We start from the raw sequence: 18767 nt of genomic DNA, 5'->3' as shown, positions 1-18767 counted from the left end.
GCCAAGTTGCCCAGGCGGGTCTCAAACCCGCGGGCTCAGGCAATCCACTCACCTCAGCCTCCCAAAGGCACGGGATTACAGGCTGAGCCACAGAGCCCAGCTCACGGCCAATATTTAATCCATCAGGAAGTTCTGTCACCTCTATCTTCCAAACTCATCTTGAATCCAACAACTTAACATGATTCTCCCTGTGGCCTCCCTAGTTGAAGTGACTAGGGTCTCCTTCCAGTAACCTCCAACTGGTTTCTCTGTTTCTGGTCCTACCCTTGCCTCTTACCCCTGCAGCAAACAACAGCCAGAATGATCCTTTTAAAACTTAAGTGAGGTTTTACATTTAGATACTTGCATACATATGTTTATTGCAGCATTGTTCACAATAGCAAGAACATGGAACCAACCATGCTGCCCAGCTAAAGAGGACTGGCTACAAAAAAAAAAATGTGGTACATATACACAATGGAATACTACGCAGCCATAAAGAACAAAATCATGAATTCTACAGCAACCTGGATGGAATTAGAGTTTATAATACTGAGTAATCTCTCACAGAAACAAAGAGCCGAGGATTGCAATTCTCACTCATAAGTGGACCTTGAACAACTACTGTATTTCTGTAAGAAAAGGATTGAAAGTGGCGGGAAACTGTAGGGAGGAGATGGGGTGAGTAGGGGGGTGGGGAGTTGGGATTGACAGTAGTCGATATCTGTCTGGGGAAGGGGGGTTACACCTCATCAATAAGGGTACCAGCACTGTAAATATTTGTACACCTAGCCCTGAATTGTACCCCACAATTTTAAATACAAATTAAAAGAGGAAAAAAAAAACATAAGTGAAATCGTTTAACTCCTCAGATTGAATCCCACTGCAATTGCTCCCTACTTCATTGGGAAAAAAAAAGACAAAATCCTTACAAGGGCTTATAAGGTCATCTGATCTCTCTCCTCCCCTGAACCCATCTGGAACTCCAGTCACACTGGCCTCCATGTTGTTTCTGGAACATGCCTGCACACTCCTGCCTCAAAATCATTGCAGTTGCTCTCTCTGCCTAGAATGAGTACTGACCTGAGTTAGTTTCCTTGTTTCCTTTGCTCCAGTGTCTTTTCAATGTGGCCTTGCACCAGGCTATGTAAACTCTATCCTTCTATACTTCAGTCCTTCATTTCTCCATCTCTGTTTAATTTCTCCACTTGACCCTTACCTCCGCCTATTTTTCTTGTCCCCCCCCCACAAAAAATGTAAACTTGGGCTGGGCACAGTGTCTCCTGCCTGTAATCCCAGAACTTTGGAAGGCCAAGGCAGGAAGATTGCTTGAGCCCCAGATTTCCAGACCAGCCTGGGCAACATAGCAAGAACTCGTCTCTAAAAATAAATAAATAAGTAAATAAATAAAATGATAAAATAAAATAAAAATATTCATGAAGGCAGAAACTTGTCTCTATTATTCACAGCTGTATTCCCCAGGTCTAGAAGAATGCCTGAAAATAATTAACACTCAAAAATACCAAGGGTGCCAAGAAAATTTTACACATTTTAAGCCTTTATCTACGTATTAGTTTTTGAAGTTCTTTTCAGAAGTGTCTGGACGCTGATGGTAGCCAGTTTGACCAATTACCTGTTATAATTGCAGAAGTCAAGTGTGACTTGTGTTCATCTTTTTTTATCAGTATATATTGAGCATTACGATTTTAATGCAGTCTTTTTCCTCTCTTAAAATGTTTACACATTTTTTTGGCGCCCTCTGCATGTGTAGAATAATTGCATCTGGTCTTATTTACACGGCCTTATTAATCTCTTTAAGAGAAAAGTGACGAGTAACAGGGCGAATTATTTACCCTGAGCCGGTAATTGCAGAGAGATTCCCAGACGTGCAGCGTCAGAATCACCTGGGAGCTTGTTAGAGATGCAAATTCTCAGGCTCCATCCCACACCCACTAAATCAAACTCTAGGGCTGGAGTCCAATAATCTGTGTTTTAACCAGTCTTCCAGGTGACTCAGAAGGAAGCCATTAGTAGGAGCAAGCAAATGTGTTCTCACGACTTGATGCTACAACCCTATTCAAGTGCACTAGCCGCTAGAAATACCTTAAGGCTCTAATAGTAGGTAGCATGGTGCCTTTGACCTCTTGGCACCTATTATTTGCAGGTTCTATGCTAGGTTCTGGGATCACAAAGAATTCATGTCTCAGTCTGTTCAGGAAAAGCAAGGAGCTTGGCTTCACTGGTGTCCTATGAGGAGTCACAGGAGAGAAAATTAGAATATAACTGGCCAGATTTTCAAGGACATTGGTAGTAGTAGGCTCAGGGGGCCCTGATATACTGTAGTGAGTGAAATAGCATTCTGTGATCCAATATTTGGGTAGAAGGAAATGTGTGAAAGTATGGTATATTGATGCATTAGATCTATTGGTCAATTCCTGCTGTGTGTTGGTGTAATACTAGGATTTAAATTAGTCTTTGAACTTTTCAAGGCCAAATTATTTCACAAAGAATAGCTGGGGACCTAACCAAGACGTTTTACTCATATAAGTCAGTGTTTCTCCATCAAAACAAAAATGAAGTCTGAAATGAGGACTCTGCTAACCATGTCATTTATATTTTTATGATAACTTTAAAATATATATATACAGTCCCCTGCCATGCTGACTAATGATAAGTTACTGACATGCAGAACTGAAGGACAGATGGAATTATTTTTTATTTCTACTTTAGAAACAACAACATTAAAATAAGTGAAGTTATTTTTTCCACCTAAATAAATCCCTTCATTTGACCAATATATGCTTATCTTCCAAACTTCTATAAAAACAATATTTAAGAAAATAGTACAGGCTGCTTAAAATCAAGAATCACTTTTTCACTTAAAATTAAGGCTAGGCTCGGTGGCTCAGCCTGTAATCCCAGCTCTTTGGGAGGCTGAGGCAAGTTGATTGCCTGAATCCGCAGGTTTGAGACCAGCCTGGGCAGCTTGGAGAGACCTTGTCTCTACAATAAATCAAAAATTAGCCGGGCATGGTAGCCCATGCCTGTAGTTCTGGCTACTTGGAAGGCTGAGGCAGAAGGATCGCTGGAGTCCAGCAGGTCAACTCTGGGGTGGCTGTGAGTATGCCACTGCACTCCAACCTGGGTGACAGAGTGAGACTCTAACTCAAAAAAACAAAAACAAAAAAACTAAGTATAACTGTTTTACTTAAGAAAGAATATCTAAGCATTATTAATAGCATCTTTGTCAAATTCGGTGTTACTAAAAGGTGTTTACTTGTGTGTAGATTTATTTCATTATTAGACTTGAGTACTAAATGTAATAATCTAACTTAATTTCTGTCCTCGTCCTCTTTGAACTGGGGCAGAGAAATCACAGTGAAACCACAGTCAAATTTACATGGTCCATAAGTATGAATGTGGAAGTTTATTTCTTGACTTTGTTTTATGGCTTTGCATAAAGCCAGATTTACCCTCCAACACATACCACAAATTGGTGGGGAAGGCTTTGGTGGAAGGGGTCATTCTGCAGCTAGTTTCCACCAAACCAATATAAAATCCACTTTGAGGGCAGTTTAGCTGTGGGAAGGGCAATGGGCATGGGAAATGTGCTGAACTGAACAAAAGGAGACTATTTCTTAAGTTTGTTACTGTCTAACTCTAAGCAAATTGCTTAGCCATAATCTGAGCATTAGTTTTCTAAACTGGAAACAGAGGCCATGACTCAACGATGTTGTGAGGATCAAGTGAGAACAGGTGCCACAGTGCTTTGGAAAACTATAATGACTACAAACTAAATCAATAAAGTAATATGGAAGTGGTTATTGACTACTTAGTATTTCACTGTTTGCCATGATAATTTTCAAAGGAATTGACTAATGTTTATTGTATTACTTGTAAGGAACAGAGCTCAGAATAAAGCATTTTAAATAAGATAAAAAATGTATTTCTTTTTAATGTAAGAGCCAAAGGAAGACACAAAGACTGGGGTTAGTAGACAGGTGCTCTAAGAACAATGTAAGTACTGTCTCTGGGCCCAAGCTCGTCACCATTTCAGCATATAATGAGCAAGCAATGTCTCTAGGGTGGGGATTCCCTGGACATTCCCTGGATATTGCAAACACCATTTCTGCTCACCTCTCCAGTTCATCTCACATGTTCACCTTTGAACAGCATCGAAGCTGGAAAAAACATAATCGCTAGTTCAGGAACAATGTGTTCAGCTAGAACTGGGGACATTTTTTATAATAAATAAGGGAAAAAATACATGATAAGGGATAGTTAGACAGTCTCCAACAAATTGAGATGTGTTTTACTGTGAAGATCTGCTAAGCTGCTTTCATCGTCTGATTTGCATTAGTCTACTGCCTTGATCCCAAATAGCAGACCATAAGACTTTTCAATGGCAACATGTGGGATACGTCGATATTCCATCACTGTTAATTCATACTGATAAAATTTTCATATACGTCAGAGATTGTAGAGAGATGTTTCAATCTATGGGTGTGCTAGTCATCATGCAATCAGTTATCCCTCTACCTGACAGCAAACTTTGGTTGTAACTTTTTTCATTTATTTATTTTTATTTTTTGGGCTGTGACTTTTGTACTATGTTGAAATCTTTGACAGCCCAATAAGACTTACATGCCATAGATGAGCAATGCACCTAACTCTTCCTCAGAATTTCAGGATTAGAAAAACACACTGCTTTTGCAAAATTATCAGTAGTTGGTCTTTGGGATGCCAGTCCTTGTTTGTACCAGCAGAATAAAAATATGAGTATATAGCAATTTTAGAAGACTGCAGTGATAGTGTTATAAAATAAACATAAATTTGGTCTCTGTCTCTGTTCCCTAGTTCCTAGCACAGAACTCCAAAAACCCTTGTAGATAGGGGTCCTAGGAGAATCTTTTGTTCTAATGTTTGGTCTTTGACCTTTGATTCCTGACACAAAGCTCCTCAAACATTTCTAATTTCCTGAGTGATGACGTCTGGCACAGAGTTCCTAAATCCCTTGGAATTTTTTAGGTGATAGGAGCGTGACTCTGGTGGGCTTCTAGATAGCCTCAGGATGGGGCTGATTGTCAGGGAAGCCAACCATGTGATTAGAAGTTTGGAACTCTCAGCCCTTTTCCCCAGCCTCTGGGAAGGGAAGACAAGCTGAATGCTGAGTTGAGACTAAAGACCAATGATTTAATCAGTCATGCCTACATAGTGAGTCCTCCATAAAATCCAAAAGGGCTGGGTTAGAGGAGCTTCTAGATCATGGAACACATGGAGGTTCCTAGAGGTGGTGCGCCAGGAAAGAGCATGGAACTTCTGCACCCCTTCTCCCATATCTCGCCCTATGCACCTCTTCTATCTGGCTGTTTATCAGTTTCATTTGTAATATTACTTATAATCAATGAGTAAATCTATGTAAAATGCTTCTCTGAGATCTGTGAGCTACGTTAGTAAATTAATCAAACTCAAGAAGGAGGTGGTAGGTATCCTGATTTATAGCTAGTCAGAATTAGAGGTGGCTGTCTACCAAAGTCCTTGTGATTGGCTTCTGAAGTTGGGGACAGTCTTGTGGGACTGAGCCTTCAACTTGAGGGATCTGAAGTTGACATCATCTATCTCCAGGTAGATGATGTCAGAATTGAAATAAATTATAGGCCACTCAGTTAGTATCTGCTGGAGAATAGTTTGTTTGATACATAGAGAGAAATCGCCACACATCCATTATCAGAAGTGTTGTGTTGAATGGTGTGTGAGATTGGGGTGGGGCATTGTTTCCAAAATCTTCTCATAACCGCCTACTGTCTCTATGATCATCAAAACCTTTTTAATTATAAAGTTCTGAGACTACTTGTAGCCTAACAATCTCAGATTCTCTTATGAGCCTGACTATATCCAGCTAATTAATTCACTCATTCATTTACTTAGCACATCTTTGAGTACTTGTGATGTTCTGAGTGTTATGATAGGTTTTGAAGGATACAGAAATGAAGGAAGACATACTTTGGAGAGTGTGTGGCACATCCAAAGAGACCTTTTTAGCAAAGAGCCAGATACAGAGGTTTACACCTCAAGAGGGTGATTGGGAGGAAGGGGCCTCCTTGGGTCTCATAGTGATAGGACACAGGAGATCTGTTTAGAGAATACCAGGGAAGGAGAGTATGACTTTAAAATGCCAAGTGCTGCAGGCATTGGTCTTAAGATAAGGACCAAGCAAAATCATGAGATTCCACCTTGCAGAGGCCATCGATGGCTCTAATGGAGCAACTCCACTGAAGAGTTTGCCCTAGAAGCAAGGTTGTGACTGTGTGAGAGTAGATAGGAAAGAGGAATTAGAGACAGCAAACATACCAGGATGAATCGGTTAAAGCTGGGACTCCTACATTGATTTGTTTGTGGTGTTTAATTTTTAAAAAATGTCTCCTTAGAAGAATTTATGTCAGTACAAATGCCAAATAAGTATGAGGCGCCTTTCTATTTTGTTACCTTGTCTGTATAATTCTCAAAGTAGGTATGTTGTTCTAGTATTTTACAGTCACCATGCAGATATACCTTTTCATTAAGATAATAAGTGATACCGCCCTCAAAAATTATTGTGTTATGGTAGTTAGTCATTTCCTAATTGTGGAAATTCCTGTATCTAATGATATTTCTGTTGATTTGAACAGCTGGTCTCCTCATTGTTGCTTCTTCGCCCAAAGGTGAATTGGGAATTCTGTGTTAGTAGTCACAAAATTGCTGGCAGGATTTCACAAGCTCTGCCATAAGTTATGCTGATTATAATATGGAGATTATTTGGAGGGATTTGGAGACCTCTGCAAGCTTTGATATACTATTATATTTTAAACTCCATTTAAGATGAATGATACATAAGATCCTCACATCTTTAGAATTCATTTATAATGGGCCTCTCTCAGAACTGACCTATTTCAGACAATAGGAGACTCAAATTAAATGGGCTTATGCTACAAAGATATGCAATGTTCAGTATATCTATAAACCTCTAATCACTTTAAATGTTTCATACTAATTGCCCTGAAACATGTGCATTAAAAGATGTGAAAGGCAAACTTTCTGAAATACATTTCTAAAATGATTCTAATTTGCATAGGTTTTAGCCAAGGAACAGATGTCTTTTTAATGTCGCACCTTTGTAAAATTTTTAAAACATTACAAATATGACTTGATGTAACTTGGTGTTCCCCCACCCTGAACTCCCCCCCAATCTTAACGTTAGTGAAATGTTATCAGAACACTGACAAGGGCAAGTAGAAAGGGGATTCATTGTTTCAAACACCAACTTAGCTTTAAATTAATAGAAAATAAACTATTTTATTGTGGTATTGTATATATCTAGCTTTCTAAAATGTAATTAAAATAAAATCTTTGTGGATATTATTTTCTGGGGCTATATTTTTCTAAATAATATCCATCGCCTTAAATTTTTATAGTGAGCACGTAGTATTTTAAAACTATAGAAAAATAAAAGTATTCTGAAGAAAATTAAATTAACCTATACTATTATCATATATTGATTTGGCTTTTAAACTTTTGTATACATTTTCTAAATTCTGATAAGATGTACTATGTAGCTTTTCTGCTTTCACGTTATATTACACTGTGTTTTCTATTTTTTATATAATATTTACAAAGTTTTTAAAGAATGTTTATCCAAATGAATAAAGCATGGTTTATTTTCATTACTCCTATATTTTTGGAAATTAAGATATATTCAGTTTTTCTTCATATTATCACATATATATTTTGATGAGAGTCATTTGCTTGAATGTGATTATATCCTCAGGATGACTTCTGGAGAGGGGGCTTCTGGATCAGAGGTGCATGGATGTTTTAAAGTCATGACATGTTATCAGCTTACATTCCCCAATTGTATATATGTAGGCAAAACACACCCTTATACTTAAGCATTTTTTTTAAAATGATCAAATTAAGAAGAGAATATCCTTCTCTTTCCCCTTTTCTTTCCTTCTTGTCCTCCCTTTATCCATCACAAGGATGCATGTTGTGTTTTCTACATTTTCCTTTGGGGATTTTTAAGTTTATTTGACTTTATAATTTATTTTTATGTTTTAGACTATTTGGCGGGCTTAACTTCTTTTGAGCCTTCCTTTTATATTGTGAGGCCCATATTTTTTAATTCATTGCTTAGATATTGGATATGTGCATATATCCACATGTATGTATGTACATATCTGGCACACAGGTACCTTTCAGTTACCAACACATGTAGCTTTAAGTTTTCAATTAAAGAAACAGGTGCTATATTCTATGAATTCATGAACACCTGAGAATATCTTTCTGTTGCTTTTATTTATCCTGGAGCTACTTCATTGGGATAATATTTACAGTTTGTCTATGTATCTAATTTTAATGGGCATTTGGGTGACTGGAAACTATGGAGCCAATATGGTTTTGTTCCTTGTTAGACTGTAAGCATTCTAACAGGTCTCCTTTTTTTCTTCACTATGTTTATTCAACTCTTGTGCCAGTAGATGTGTGGATTGTTTTCCATGAATTCTGTCTGGAATATGATGAGCCCTGTTTTGTTTTTTGTTTTTTTTGAGATGGAGTCTCACTCTGTCGCCCAGGCTGGAGTGCAGTGGTATGCTCACGACTACCCCAGCATCAACCTGCTGGGCTCAGGCGATCCTTCTGCCTCAGCCTCCCAAGTAGTCGGACCTACAGGCATGAGCTACCATGCCCAGCTAATTTTTGATATATTGTAGAGACAAGGTCTCACCAAGTTGCCCAGGCTGGTCTCGAACCCTTGGGTGCAGGCAATCCTCTCACCTCGGCCTCCCAAAGTGCTGCGATTACAGGCTTGAGCCACCACACCTGGCTGATGAGCCTTTGTGATGTGCATAATCAAGCCCTTTTTTTATCCTATTATGGAATATGTCTTTATTCCTTTGTTTATTGTTTATATCCCAAATCTTATCAGATATTCAAAAGCAATAATTGTTAGACAAACCAGTATTATCTGACCTTATCATCAATCATGTCTCTGTTCATTTTCATCTTTATCCTTTATTTCTTAATTTAGTTACTGATTTAGTTTGCCTTCCTCAAGACTGTATGTATATGTGTGTTTTCACTGTCAGTTCTACCATTTATCATATCTAATGTGAGTTTTGTAGTTATATGGAAAACCAGTAGAATAGGATGTCCTTCAAGTCAGTAAGCACAGTTTTAATAAAGTCTGATTGAGATAGGAAGTTTCATGCTGGACAAAGCAAGGCTAGGGAAACTTAGATTTTTTTCATAAATAATGTGTTACAAGTAGTCAACATTGACATGAAATGTGGATCTAGGTGGTTTTTCCCCACAGAATACAGCATGTTGTCTTTACTAAGTGATATTAGACATATACTGATTTATACTGTAGAAACAAGAGAAGAGGATTATTTAAGTACCTGGTCTGAGATGGAGAATTTGTTTCCCAAATGAGATACTGAGAAGTAGATTTTCATCAATGACCGGTTCAGTGCTAATACACCAAAATCCATTGCCTGCTCTCCTCTGAAGCACAATTTCATGATGGGGGAGTCACTTCATAATAAAAATCACAGAATAGCAATACGCAGGTTTCAATTCTGCTTTTACAATCCATGCTGCCTTGAAATTCTTAGTTCACTCAGCTCCATCTTTATGTCGTTTTATCTTTCCTGCTCACCCTGTTATCTTTTAAAAATCAAATTCTGCTACCTTTTCATCTCAACATTTTTTTAAAAGCCCTTCTGCCCACATGTCAGAGAGACCACATCTTTCTAGATACTAGTAAACATATGAAGGCTCTTTCTAAAATGCTTTCGTGTCTTTCTTTTAAATACTTTTCAAAGAACTCTCTCTCCTATGATTGAGGATGATGTTCTTTCTCTTGTCCTACCGTAGTTTTTCATGGGTCCCATGTCGTGGTTGTTGTTTTCAGTTTATTCTGAAAGGATCTATCCAGACATTTTCTTTCTGCCTGTGCAGACATATTGGAATATTGGAGTCTCTGTACAATAACCTCCAGTATGTACTTGCTATCAAGGCTCTTGGAGCATTTTACTTAGTGACTATAGTTCCACTGAATAACCCCCTCCATTGCTACTGCCAGCCCCACTGATGCCACCTTCCAATGTTTATTTGAAGTTAAACTCCAAAGAGATAGATAAAATTCCCACTGGGAATGATTCTATCTCAATCTTATAGAATCATAGGGCTTTCTCAACAGGTAACTAAACTTTTGCAGTTCAAGGACCAGAAATGATAAATGTATGAGGGCATTTCCTAAGTTCTTTAGAAAGTGAAAAAATTGTTTCACTTGACAAATAGTACATATAAGCTTCATCTTTTTTTTTTTTCACAATCCATTTCTGTTAGACTTATATTGGGGGCTGGAAAGTGGGGGTAAGTGGCAATATTCTAGTAGCCAAGTAAAATATATTGCATGTTAGAAGTAGGAGTGTCATAAAGAAAAATAAAGCTAGTGAGGTCTGAAAATTAAGTTAATAAACTCATCCTAGAAAAAGTGCTACATACCTCACTGCTGAATATCACTATCTCCTTGGGAAGTCAAAGTAATTTTGGAACTCTTTTTCTGGAATGGCCATGAGAGCTGTCATTGTATTATCCTCGATGTTCTGCATGTCATCAAAATGTCTTCCTTCCAATATTTCCTTTATCTTCAGGTAAAGAAAAAAGTCACTGTGGGTCAAATCAGGTGAACAGGGAAGGTGCTCTAATATAGTTAATTGTTTACTGACTAAAAATTCCCTCACAGACAGTACTATGTGAGTTGGTGCATTGCCCTGATACAAGAGCTCCTTCAGGACTGTTTTTGCACATACTTTCTCATGCCAAGATTTTCAGTTAAGATTTTCCTGTTGATGTTTATTTGGTCTGCTATGTTTCTCACAGTTAGCTGACGATTTTGAGGTACAATTCATTAAATTGTTGCAACATTTTCATCAGTCCTGCTCATTACTGGCCATCCTGACCCCTCTTCATCAGTGCCGCTTTCTCTCCCCTCAGAAAAACATTTACTCCATTTGTACACTGCCATTTTCTTCATGGCATTATGTCCCAAAACTTGGACTAACATGTCCCTGATTTCACTTCTACTCTCGCCAAGTTTAACAAGAAGTTTAATGTTTGTCCGTTGCTCTAATTCAAACTCTGACATTTTGCAGTGACAGCTCTGATAGTCATTCCAGAAAAAGAGTTCCAAAATTGCTTTGATGTGTGGACTAGGTGCTGGCATCAGTGTATAGCTTCCCAAGGGGAGTACTTCAAAATGACCATAGTGGTATTCAGCAGTGAGGTATGTAGCATGTTTTCTAGGATGAATTTGCAAACTTCATTGTCAGACCTCGTAGTAGGGGATGGAGGATCCATAATCTTAGTTTCCTATTGTTAAGTGGCTTAAGATTTGTTCTCGTAGTTAATTTGATGAAAAATAGGGTAAAGCTAGTTTAAATCGAAGCAACCGGTATTGTTATTTGAAATAGTTTTTACACCACAGTTCAGTGACAGCTACATTTAACTGTTGGAAATCTGTATTATTATTAATGTCTGCCTAAGTGCCTATTCCAACATTCAACAACTGCTACCTGAGAGCAATATATTTAAAAGTCTTGAAGTTTGGTACAAGAAGAGAAATTAATAATGCCTTCACCTTGTAAAGTAATCTACCTTTTGAGAAGAGGCATATAATACTCTGAAAAAGGCAATGCTTACTATTTGGCAGATATGATAGCATATACTTAAACTATTTAATTTAATCCTTCAATACCTCCATAAATTAAGCATTATTTATTCCTCTGATAAAGATGAGGAAATTAAGGCTTAATGAGATTGTATAATTCGACTAGGAGAACATAGCTAGTAAGTATCAAAAGCAAGATTTGAACCTAAGTCTCTTTGATCCTAAATCGTATTAATCATATCACTATAACTTTCAGCTTCAACCTCTAACTTGAGCTAATTGGAATGGACAAAATAACAAATCCATCGGTTTCATCCATACTGCTTTCTGAGACATACACACGATTTGTTCCCTGCCTACTTCTCCAACTTCATTTTAGACTCTATACCTCAGTATCCCTGTTTCCAGTCTCCCCTTTGGCTTCCTTCTGTTCCTCAAAGAGCACATTTGGGGATCTCTGCATGTGCTATTTCTCCTGCCTTCAGTTCTGGCCCCCTTTTCTCTATATGGTTTGCCTGCCTCTCTTCCAAGTCTTGGCTCAAGCATCACTTGCTCAGAGTTCTCTTCTGATGACTTTATGTGAAGCAGCTGCTCCTCCCAATCAAGGCCTTTCCTGTCACCTGTTTATTTCCCCCATGGCATGTAACCAATCTGAAATTAATCTGCTCACGTATTTATTATGTCTTCCTCGACAGAATGTAAGCCCCTTGAGGACAGTGGCTTTTCGCCTCTTAGTTATGACTGTATCTATGGTACTTAGAGCAACACTTGGCATATAACAGTTGTTTAAAAAATAGTTGTCAGATGAAGAATGAATGAGTGACTTTGAGATTCGTATGTTTATTTCTACTTGAAAACAATGTCTTTACATTTTTTTGACTGGAAATATTTGAGAATTAGGGTATTTAATCATGTTGAGTGTTCTAAATCGTGGTTTTGCCTTGATCAGGGCCATTTAAAACCATAACCACACATGTTGCAACTTCCTGTAACAGCAGATTTCTGCTTTGTTTTTAACAACCCCTGCACTCTTGTTAAAATAACTAGCTATGCAGAAGTCGCCTGAAAATAGACATTTCAGTTAATTATCTGTAACCTAAGAATTATGACAGCTAGACAAGGGCTTTGTGTACCCCCTAGTCTAATAAATATATCAGAAGGTAAAAAGGTTTTTTCAAGGTTACATAGAAACTCAGGAGTGGGCCCATTTCATTATATCAGATCAACTCCTATACTTCTCCCCACCTCCTGCCATGTTATAGTGAATACTCCTATTGGAGAAATACATTATGCATATTATTTAGTAAGAAATCTGTATTTCAGAAAGAAAAATATCATTATTAATCAAAGCTCCCAGTTCGCTTCAAATATATAGAAATGAAACAACTTTCATGGGTGCCTTAACATCGAAATCGTTGCTACTATTTCATCTAAGGGAGCCAAAATGTAGAAGCAGAGGCCTGTAGTTTAAACCCTTAAACAGAAATGGAAAGAAATATCAGATTCATAATGAAACAATATCAGAAATTTTACATATTGTCTTTCCCCAAGTTAGCAATTGAAACTTTATTGCTTATAAGCCTCATTTTCAGAAATCACAAATTAAGTTGTAATAACCTATGGATTTTTCTGCATAGTTCTTATGACAAATGAATTCTTCATTTTTTAGACATGTTTCTTGAAAAATAATTTGATTTACAGAAATCTATTTACATACACATTTCTATAGAAGAAGATACACCATACCTTTTCAAGTCATTTTAGAAACTGAAGATTAATCTTCTAAGAATAAAGGAAAAAAGAAAATATAATGTTTCAAGTGTATATGCGGAGATGAAGGAAAATGGACATGTCCATCAGTGTACACAAATGCCCAATGAATATGGGGTATATGTTATAGGTATAATATACAAAGCATTGTATATAGTTTAGAAACATTGCTTTTAGAAACATTGGTCATAAGACCAGTAAAATCAAGACCTGTATTGTTCACTTTATTCTTGTAAGGTCCGCAGCAAGATGTTTATACAGTAGAACATAGAACCCAGTGTAGATGGTCATGAAGGTTTAGGCTATTTTCTCTGTGAATAAGAGGATTTTTATGCTGATTCAGTAAAACCCCAGTTATCTTCAGTGATTTGTTTATGAAACTATCACAGAATATGGGGAAAATAGTATTTATCTGCAATTGTAAGTCATAGAAGCATAGACTGCTCGAGCTCCTAGACTCCTCAGAGCATAGAGGAGAGACACAGAAATGGTAGGTAAATATTGACTAATCCTGGGGCATTCAAACCTCATCCAAATCCATCGCCACTGGACTCCTTCTAGTCCATATTGCCTCCTCTTCATGTACCATTTTAACAAATTCCAATAACCTTGAAATTCTCCTTCCCTAAGGAGTTCTAGTTCTTGGGCAATGTGCTATATATTCCTGGGAGAAACATAGGGATTATCTTGTCAAAAATATTCCTTACTGAGATAAGGACAGAGATTTAGAATTCTAGTGACTATTGTAATGAAGTTTAATTTGTCCTTGTCTGTTTGTGCAGGAATACATGGACTCCAACAAATACATAGAGCACCTGCTAACTCAACTCGAGGAGCAACACAAAAGTCTCTGGAGGTGAGTTAAGTTCATAGTCTCATTTGTTTGCTAAGGCAGCAGCCTCCACAGTTTTGTTGATCTAGGATACCTCAGACAGATTGGAGAGTATACTACGTCCTTGTCTAGCTACAAACTGTTGTGATTCTAAGACACTGTAGTCTTGGAATGGCGAACTTGTAATGTTGTGGAAAATAGCACCCAAATTCTATGATTCCTGCCTGGTTAAAGATTATTTAAGTTCTTTTCTAATTAAAAAATAGAACATTTCCCCTTAAAAGCCCTACTCCTCTTCATATTATAAGAGAATTTTTTTTTTTTTGAGTTGGAGTCTCACTCTGTTGCCCAGACTGGAGTGCAGTGACCACTCCTGGCCACCGCAGCCTCGACCCGCTGGGCTCCGGCGATCCTTCCGCCTCAGCCTTCCAAGTAGCTGGAACTACAGGCGCGCGCTACCACGCCCGGCTAATTTGTTTTTGATTTATTGTAGAGATGAGGTCTCGCCAAGTTACCCAGGTGGGTCTCGAACCCTCGGGCTCAGGCAATCCACTCACCTCAGCCTCCCAAAGGCGCGGGATTACAGGCTGAGCCACCGAGCCTGGCTTATAAGAGAATATTTTAAGAATGCTATCATGTAGTTTTCCAACATTTAGTTTTTGTTCTACATGGTAAGTTTTGACACTAACTAAGGAAAGTATCAGAATATTTGTTCAGGTATATTGGAAATGTAGATTAATATAATAGAGTCATATTCTCATGTTATTCATTCCCTGGGGCCTCTTAGGAATTGAGACTGGCAAAGATGGTTTTGATATCATTATTTAGCTTTTTAGGACTGATGTGTATATATATATATTTTTTTTTTTATAAATTCCTATTGCTTTTTGACATAAATATGCTAGTGATTAATTACATGATGCCTCATATTGTACCCAAATTGTTTCATATAATTACCTTCTCATCAAGCCTAAGTCCCTCTCCTCATGGCATAGAGGAGAGTGGTCTCTCTGTACACAAAGATGGCAGATAATATTGACTAATCCTGTGGCTTTCTTGCCAAACCTCATCCAAATTCAATGCCACTGGGCTCCACCCAGGCTATGTTGCTTCCTCTTCATGTACCATTTTAACAAATTCCAATAACCTTGAAATTCTTCTTCTCTAAGGTGTTCTAGTTCTTGGGTAAAGTGCTATATATTTTAATCTGTTCTGATCTTATATTAGTTTTTCTGCTAGAAAACAGATATCTAGCTACAGCAATATATCTATTCCTCGATATAGAAAAGCTGCTGGTAGGATATAACAAAAGTTCAATTAAGTCTGTTTGACATTAATGGACACATCAGTTAATTTGATGTAACTTGAGGCAATATTTGCTAGATTTGTTTTTGAGAGCTATAACCTGGTTTTGATGGTTTCCTTTTTTGAACCACTATATTATATTAATAAAATCAACAATAATGTATTTATGGTTGTGTTTTAAAAATTATATCCTCCATATATCTATTAGAAAATATATCTTTAAACTATATAACTGATACATTTTATTTCAACTATTTGTGTAGGATATTCTGTTTGCCCATATTTCAAAAGAAAAATATACAAAAAATGATGAATAACATATGATGATAGAAATTTAGAGTTTAATTTGGTCAGTAAGTGTATCTTACGTGCATCACTGTGAAGGAGTAATGGTTTCATAGGCTCTTTGAATCAAAAAACCCTGCATGAAAAAGACTATTTTGCATACTTTCTTGAGGGAGCTAATAAAAACTTGGTCTTCCCAGATATGATTAAATTAAAATCCTATTTTAGGCATGGACTTAACATAAAGTAAGAGCTTAGAATTTTGTGTACAGTCACTTCTATTTTCCTTCAGAAATGGAATTATTACTGCTGAAGAAGCAAAGCCTTATATAGTGTCAGAGGAGCTAATAAAAATGCTCTATTTGCATAACAATAGAGGGCAATAATGACACTTGGATAATAAGAATAACTACCAGTGAGAAAATGAAAATGGGTAGTATTGAAAGAAAATGAACCCCAATAATAGTAGATTTATATACTATTCATTGAATCATGAAATTACATTTGATTATATTTTTGCAAGCAAAACTTGACTTGACTGACTTAAAGTGACAGACTTTATGATGGTTATTACAATATCATAACTACAACTGTAGCCAAATTGTTTTTAGTGAAAAGTATATGAGTGACAGTGAACATTGTAGGAAATCCTTTCTGGTTATTATTAAATTTTTAAGTGCTTATTCATGAGTTAGGATAGAATCTCTAATGTGCAGAGGATCATGGGGAAATCATGTCATGTACACAAGCATGACCAGATTGCCTGACATTAAACAAATGTTCCCATAAATTAATATAGGCTCCTTTTCTGATTTTATTATGCCTTTGATTTGTGGCTGCTACAGTTGTCATGGAATGGGTTATTTATCATAGCTGCTGATATCATCTGATAGCCTTTCATTTATACTTGAGCTAGCTTACAAGAGAGACAAGTTTTGAATATTTAAATCTTCCAGTAATAATTGTGCTCAGCATTAATTTATGACCACCATCTTTGAGATTGATCAATAGCATGATGGCATACTCTTATTGCCACTTGTTGAATGACAAGAGTTAAAGGTATAATAAAGGATTGGGTGCAAGGATTAAAATGTTTCCTTTTCTTCAGGGAGGGGGCTATTTGTCTTTAATAGATTTTAGTTGTTTCTTATAGCATAACCATCTGCTGTGACACAAAAATATATTGTAATAACACTCTCAAGATAACCAGTTATTTTGGGGTACTGTCTAGTAGTCTACTGAAATAGAACTATAATCTATCTCTGAGTTTTCAATTTGGGAAGGAATTTGTGGAGGTCAAATGTAATGGTCTAGCAGTGAGTAGACTTTTAATTCAACTGTTTATCTGACACCAATAAATCTTTTATAAAGAGGAAAACCATGAATTCAACTAAAGAAGATGCTAGAGTCAGAATCTAGAACCTGAGTATAAGTCGGTGTGGGTTTAATTTGTTCTGCATCTCCTTGCTTGATTTAAACACATACACACATGCAGACACACATACACACACACACACACACAGACAATGTGTATAGTAGTTGATGCTAAAACACAACCATAATTTCCTGTACCTTTCTTTGTTCTAATGTGGAAAGTTAGTATTAGAGAAAAGGAATTTTTTGTACTTGATTTTGTATCATTTGCTACTATTTCTGATTTGGCTATATATATATGTGACTGACAAGAAACACTGTAAGAAACAACTGCTGAGAATGTCTTCTAACATGTGATAAAAATCTTTATCCATTTGCAGCCTCAAATTAAGAGTTTAGAATAAACAGGCAGTTGGAAAATACAAATTGAATTCATGAGTGCTCACAGCATTGGAATTACTTTCATGCCACAAATATGAAATTATGTATGAAAAAGCGGAAGCAGCATAATACTGCAGAAATGAAGTCTGGATTGGAGATTTTGGGGACTGAGATGCTTGTCTAGCCTGCCCAAACTGATTGTTGGATAACATCTCTGAAACTGAATTTCCTTATCTGTGAAAACAATGTATCAATATACCTAGTATTTAAGATTACTGAGCACTGAGATTATATGAAACAATGTCTAGAATATCATACTGCATTTACAGAACATACACAGACATGTTATTTTTGATAACAGGTATTGTGTAATGATACAACTATATAATACATGTATCATAGAAAGATTCAAAGAACATATGAGCAGAAATGATTATTATAACAAAATTGCCTAACAACTTGCCAGTAACTCAAACAGATGTTAAAGAATTCATTTCAGATTTTCATAAGTCCAGTTGGTGACAGTGTTATCAAAAGCCTGTAAGTTAATAAAGAATAAGTAAATAGGTCTGCATGGTCAAAATCAAATAACAAGCTCTAGTGAATGCAGAATGCCAACTGCTAACCCATAGATTCTAAGTCCCCTTTAAACAAGCTGTATCTGGACTAGGCTTTCTCAGCAAAGGCACTGTTGACATTTGGGACCAGATAATTCTTTGTTACAGGGGTGGGGTTGTCATGCGTATTGTAGAATATTTAGGATCATCCCTACCTTTTTCACCGGCCAGTAATGCCCCTAGTTGTGACAACAAAAATGCTCCAGGCATGTTCCAACAGTTCCCTCCTCATTGAGAACTAGTGATCTAAATTAGTCATCTACGCAAGCATTTTCCTAAGTGTATTCCAGAAAACATCAATACCCTATGTCACTATGTTATAGATATTTTAAGAAAAATGAGGGTGTTCTATGGTCAAATAAATTTGGAGAATTCTAGGTAAAGCCATTATATTTTGTTTTAACTGCAGAATTTCTGAAAGCCATTAATATAGCTAATATGTCTATACATATGCAAATATAGGATATAAAATATCTTTTTGACTTTTAAAAAAACCCAATTCTATCTTTCTTGG

General features: G+C 36.8%; 1 protein-coding gene across 1 annotated transcript in view; it reads left to right on the top strand.

The window, feature by feature from the left end:
• The window catches only part of NCKAP5 (NCK associated protein 5), an 847991-nt gene that overhangs the window by 192057 nt on the left and 637167 nt on the right, over positions 1–18767 (top strand). The window contains exon 2 of the mRNA XM_008053829.2: positions 14242–14315. Within this exon, the coding sequence (XP_008052020.1) occupies positions 14242–14315 (74 nt within the window). The remainder of the gene's footprint in view (positions 1–14241; positions 14316–18767) is intronic.

This window comes from Carlito syrichta, unplaced genomic scaffold, assembly GCF_000164805.1.
Source record: "Carlito syrichta isolate Samal-C Ts95f unplaced genomic scaffold, Tarsius_syrichta-2.0.1 Scaffold288729, whole genome shotgun sequence".
Taxonomy (NCBI): Eukaryota; Metazoa; Chordata; class Mammalia; order Primates; family Tarsiidae; genus Carlito; species Carlito syrichta.
This window is presented reverse-complemented; position numbering and strand designations above follow the sequence as displayed.